This window comes from Oncorhynchus nerka, linkage group LG26 (genome assembly GCF_034236695.1).
Source record: "Oncorhynchus nerka isolate Pitt River linkage group LG26, Oner_Uvic_2.0, whole genome shotgun sequence".
NCBI lineage: Eukaryota > Metazoa > Chordata > Actinopteri > Salmoniformes > Salmonidae > Oncorhynchus > Oncorhynchus nerka.
The window spans coordinates 3,505,989-3,510,383 of NC_088421.1; the positions used below are offsets into that span (position 1 = coordinate 3,505,989).

General features: G+C 44.7%; 1 protein-coding gene across 1 annotated transcript; it reads left to right on the top strand.

Moving 5' to 3' along the window:
- The first annotated feature begins 218 nt into the window (after positions 1-218).
- On the top strand, positions 219-3,876 carry zgc:193811 (uncharacterized protein LOC559801 homolog). Its single transcript, XM_029635087.1, has 5 exons — positions 219-508; positions 1,235-1,414; positions 1,521-1,637; positions 1,980-2,074; positions 2,287-3,876. The coding sequence occupies exons 1-5, from the start codon at positions 407-409 to the stop codon at positions 2,660-2,662; spliced, it is 870 nt and encodes a 289-aa protein (XP_029490947.1). The 5' UTR covers positions 219-406; the 3' UTR covers positions 2,663-3,876.
- Positions 3,877-4,395: the final 519 nt, after the last annotated feature.

The following is a 4,395-nucleotide window of genomic DNA, read 5'->3' on the forward strand; positions in this document are numbered from 1 at the left end:
ATCAATAAATCCATTCCAATAAGGCATGACATATGGTATAGATACAACATCCTGCTGAAACAAGGTTCGTATCGATCTGTTGTTGAATGGACCAAATTAATTAAATAAAAATCCATTGTTTTTTGTCCATTGAGTGACGTGTGTGCGCGCGCAGAATTTGCGCTAGTAGCGTCTACGGTATCTATGACGATATTACCAAAACAAAGCATAATGTTCAAGCACTGTTGAAGCTCCTGTCGTGTTGTCTTTTCTTTTCTGCTGATTTGAAGAACATGCGTATACATGTGTGATATCTCGTTTTCTTCATCCATGTAAACATTTTTTCTTCTTCATGTAAACATATGGTATTTTAGTAGCTAAGTGAACAGGGAGTTCCTGTTGTTGGGTCAACTGTCACATCAATCCAATGGCTTTGTGGAAGGGACACAGGCGAGAGCTGGGACAGACAAGTGCAGGTGTCGGCCATATGTATGTGCAGCCCTTGCCTTTTTATGTGGAGAGTCACAAGGTAGGTTTAAGAGGAAGACGATTTACAATTTGAATTAGGCCTAATAAAGATTCAAATAATTTGATTCAAAGAATTCTGATTATAACTCTTATAATTTTAGTAAGAGATGTGGCTCGGTAGGTTTGTGTTTCAGCAGCTATATTTTTCACCATCTATGGGCTATAGGCTATTTTATGATTATCAGTGTTTAAACGTGTTTACACCCACTCTCTCTAGCTTCGTTTATACCTGAGCTAGCATGTCCTGATCTTGTTCACATTCTGATTGTGTGCACATTTTCAGAAATATGGTCTTAAAATGTGTCTCATATATCCACTGTCAGCATTGTGACCAGATTTCCTGTATGCAAATTATTTGACAGCTATTCTTTCAAAATAATATTGCTATATACATTTTTTTTTAAGACACATTGATACCATAAATCAGTAGTGCCACCTGTCAATGATTTTGGGATAATGATGATTTACATGGTTTCACGGTCCAGATCTGTCTACACTTGTAAGATATTCAGACCCAATGTGTGCCTGACTTCCTCCAAAAGTGGTCAAGGAGATCTGATCATAATCAGATCCCAATGTGTCTTTTAATAGTCTACCCTGTCTGAAAAAAATGTGGGTACAATCAGAATGTGGACAAGATCAGGACAAAGGATGCATGATAGAACCAGGTATAAACAAGGCTTCTCTCTTGCTCTCCACACACACACGCACATCTTGTGTGTTTCAGGGTGCATCTCTGCCCCCTCTGTTCCAGCGTTCTCCCCTGGTGTCCACCAGCAGTCACTTCTCTGTCACCTCACGCTTGGAGCACGACAGGAAGCCTCAGACGGGGCCCCTGGCCAACACACTGCACCCACGTGCCCCTCCACACTGGAACACACACTTCCTCAATGAGCTGGCACAACAGGTGAGGAGAGAGCGATTGAGTGTGCATGTGTGTGTGCCTGTGTTTTCATTCAAAGGTAGCACCTGATGGTTGTGTGTGTATGTCGTCCCCCGTCCCACCCCTCCAGCTCCGGGACTGTGGGACAGTGCGCCTGCTCTCTCAGCCAATCAGTGAAATGCAGGACAGCTACAGGGGCCAGGCTGCTCCACATGGCCCCCTGCTGGACCACTACTGCACCCTACTGGTAAACAAACAACCTGACAGACAAACTGACAATAATATTGGGCAATATTTCATGTTCTGACATAATGACATAGGGCCCGATTCAGATAAGTACACTTGACATGGACTTAGGTCTAAGTTAATAAACATGGATTTAAGTAAACATTTTTTAACTGAAGTCCATGTTAAGTTAACTTCTCTCAAGTCTGAATAGTGTATTTGTGAAATGGAAATTGTCAATACATCTACCTTTCAAAAGTAAACAATGGAGCCAGTTGAATGTGTGAGTGGAAAGGTGAGACTAAATGAATGAATGAATGAATGTCCAACCTGTATTCTAACAGATCTGTATATCTTCTCTCAGGCACTTTATAGACAGCTTGATCCAGGCCAGACCCCGACTGTGACAGCAGATCCTTTAGTCAGCACAGCTCATGCATACTACAGGCACTTTAGCAGGTACCACTACACCAAAGAAGTGTGATTGTGTGTGTGTGTGTGTGTGTGTGTGTGTGTGTGTGTGTGTGTGTGTGTGTGTGTGTGTATGTATGTATGTATGTATGTATGTATATGTGTGTGTATTTCCTTTATTTCGCCACTAGAGGGTAGTGTGTGTTTGTGTGTGTGGTATCCCTCTCTCCCCTACCTTTCACCTTTTTTTCTCTCCTCAGGTCAGAGATTGCCCGTTCTTCTGGTCTGGAAGCCCCTTCTTCCTACCTTAGCCTGAAGAAGAGCTCCACCCACAGCCGCCTGCCGGGCCACAAAGCCCCTCCCACCATGTCCTGTCACCCTTGGCTGCCCTGCCCCACTGTGCCCTTACCCTATGGAGGGAAACACAGCCTGTACAGGGACAGCTTCCGTGTGCCTGCCCCTCACCCTGCTCCCTCTGGTCCCTTGCCTGTTGCAATCCCAGACTGGCGACAACCCGGGCCTGAAACTGGTGCTGGAGGAGCTAAGAGAGGGCTTCTCAGGGACATCGTGGAGGTCCCCAAAATGTACCTGACAGAGAACCGGGTCTATGGGGGGAACCGGACCGTACTGGTCTGAGACCGTGCCGGACCGTGCTGGTACGTGTGTGTGTATCAGAAAGACAACTACGTGTGTGTATTTTGCCAGATGTCACCAAGTGCGATCTAAAGTATACAAGGACCATGACCCCACTTTGGAGTCAACCGTCCCAGTGTTTTTTTGTGACTATTTATCAAAGGTCCAATAAACAGGTAGGGTTTGAAAAGGACTGTAGTGGACTGATTGATTTATCAACCACCACCAGTGATGCATGATCACGGGATCCCAAGAGACACAACATATTTCAGGGAGTTGTATGAAAAGGGCTGCGAAGGCTGAGCTGAGATCAGTTTGGGCATGAGTGTTTCTTATTGTTAATGTTTTAATGGGAGCGGGCTAAGCTGGTCCAATATCTATGTTTAGGGGGTCCTTCAGTCAGGAGCTAGAGAGAGATAGACCAGGGCAGTATACTGTAAATACTGACTGTATGTATGTATGTGTGTGCGTGTGTCAGGGAGAGAGAAATGCTGAGTAGGTTAGAGGTTATTTTGGCATCATCTCACAAATTACCCTCAGAATCCACTGGAGTCCCTCCGTCCTTTCTGCCTTTTTCTCTTCCGCCCACCTGCTCTCTCGCTCTTTCACTCTCCTCCCCCTCGTTCCTCCCTCCGGCAACATGCCAGACGGAAGAAGAGAGACAGAGAGAGAGAGAGATGGAGGGAGAGAGAGAGGGAAGAGATGGAGTAGGGTTAGATAAACATACAGTACGTATGTTTATACAACTCTACTCAATCTCTTCTCTCTCTCTCTCTCTCTCTCTCTCTCTCTCTCTCTCTCTCCCTCTCACTCTGTCTCTCTTCTTCCATCTGGCATGTTGGGGCAAATAAGGTAGAAGTAACAAATACATTAGGAATGATGTGCACCTAGCGCCAATTCAGAAAGAGAGGTAGATCTACGGTCGGGGAGAGAGAGCGAAAACGACAGAGAGAGCATTCAGATGAGCACGTCAGAGATGTACAGACTAAGCTGACAGAATCATTGCTTACCACATCTGTGTATTTGTGTGTGTAGGCCTAAGTGCAACAATTTATCTGCAGAAAATTAAAATGGATTTAATAGTTACACTAATATACAGTAACTACCTGTATTTGTGTTGCATGTGACTTGCCCAGATTCTATAATTTATCTGAACATGTATTTGAATATCAGGCTGTGCATTAATTAAAGGTTGTTGGCAGCTCTATAAAATAAACTCAGCAAAAAAAGAAATGTCCTCTCACTGTCAACTGCGTCTATTTTCAGCAAACTTATCATGTGTAAATATTTGTATGATCATAACAAGACTCAACAAGTGAGACATAAACTGAACAAGTTCCACAGACATGTGACTAACAGAAATGGAATAATGTGTCCCTGAACAAAGGGGGAGGTCAAAATCAAAACTAACAGTCAGTATCTGGTGTGGCCACCAGCTGCATTAAATACTGCAGTGCATCTCCTACTCATGGACTGCACCAGATTTGCCAGTTCTTGCTGTGAGATGTTACCCCACTCTTCCACCAAGGCACCTGCAAGTTCCCCTACATTTCTGGGGGGAATGGCCCTAGCCCTCACCCTCCGATCCAACACGTCCCTTCCTTGCTTAATGAGATTGAGATCCGGGCTTTTTGCTGGCCATGGCAGAACACTTACATTCCTGTCTTGCAGGAAATCACACACAGAAGGAGCAGTGTGGCTGGTGGCATTGTCATGCTGGAGGGTCATGTCAGGAT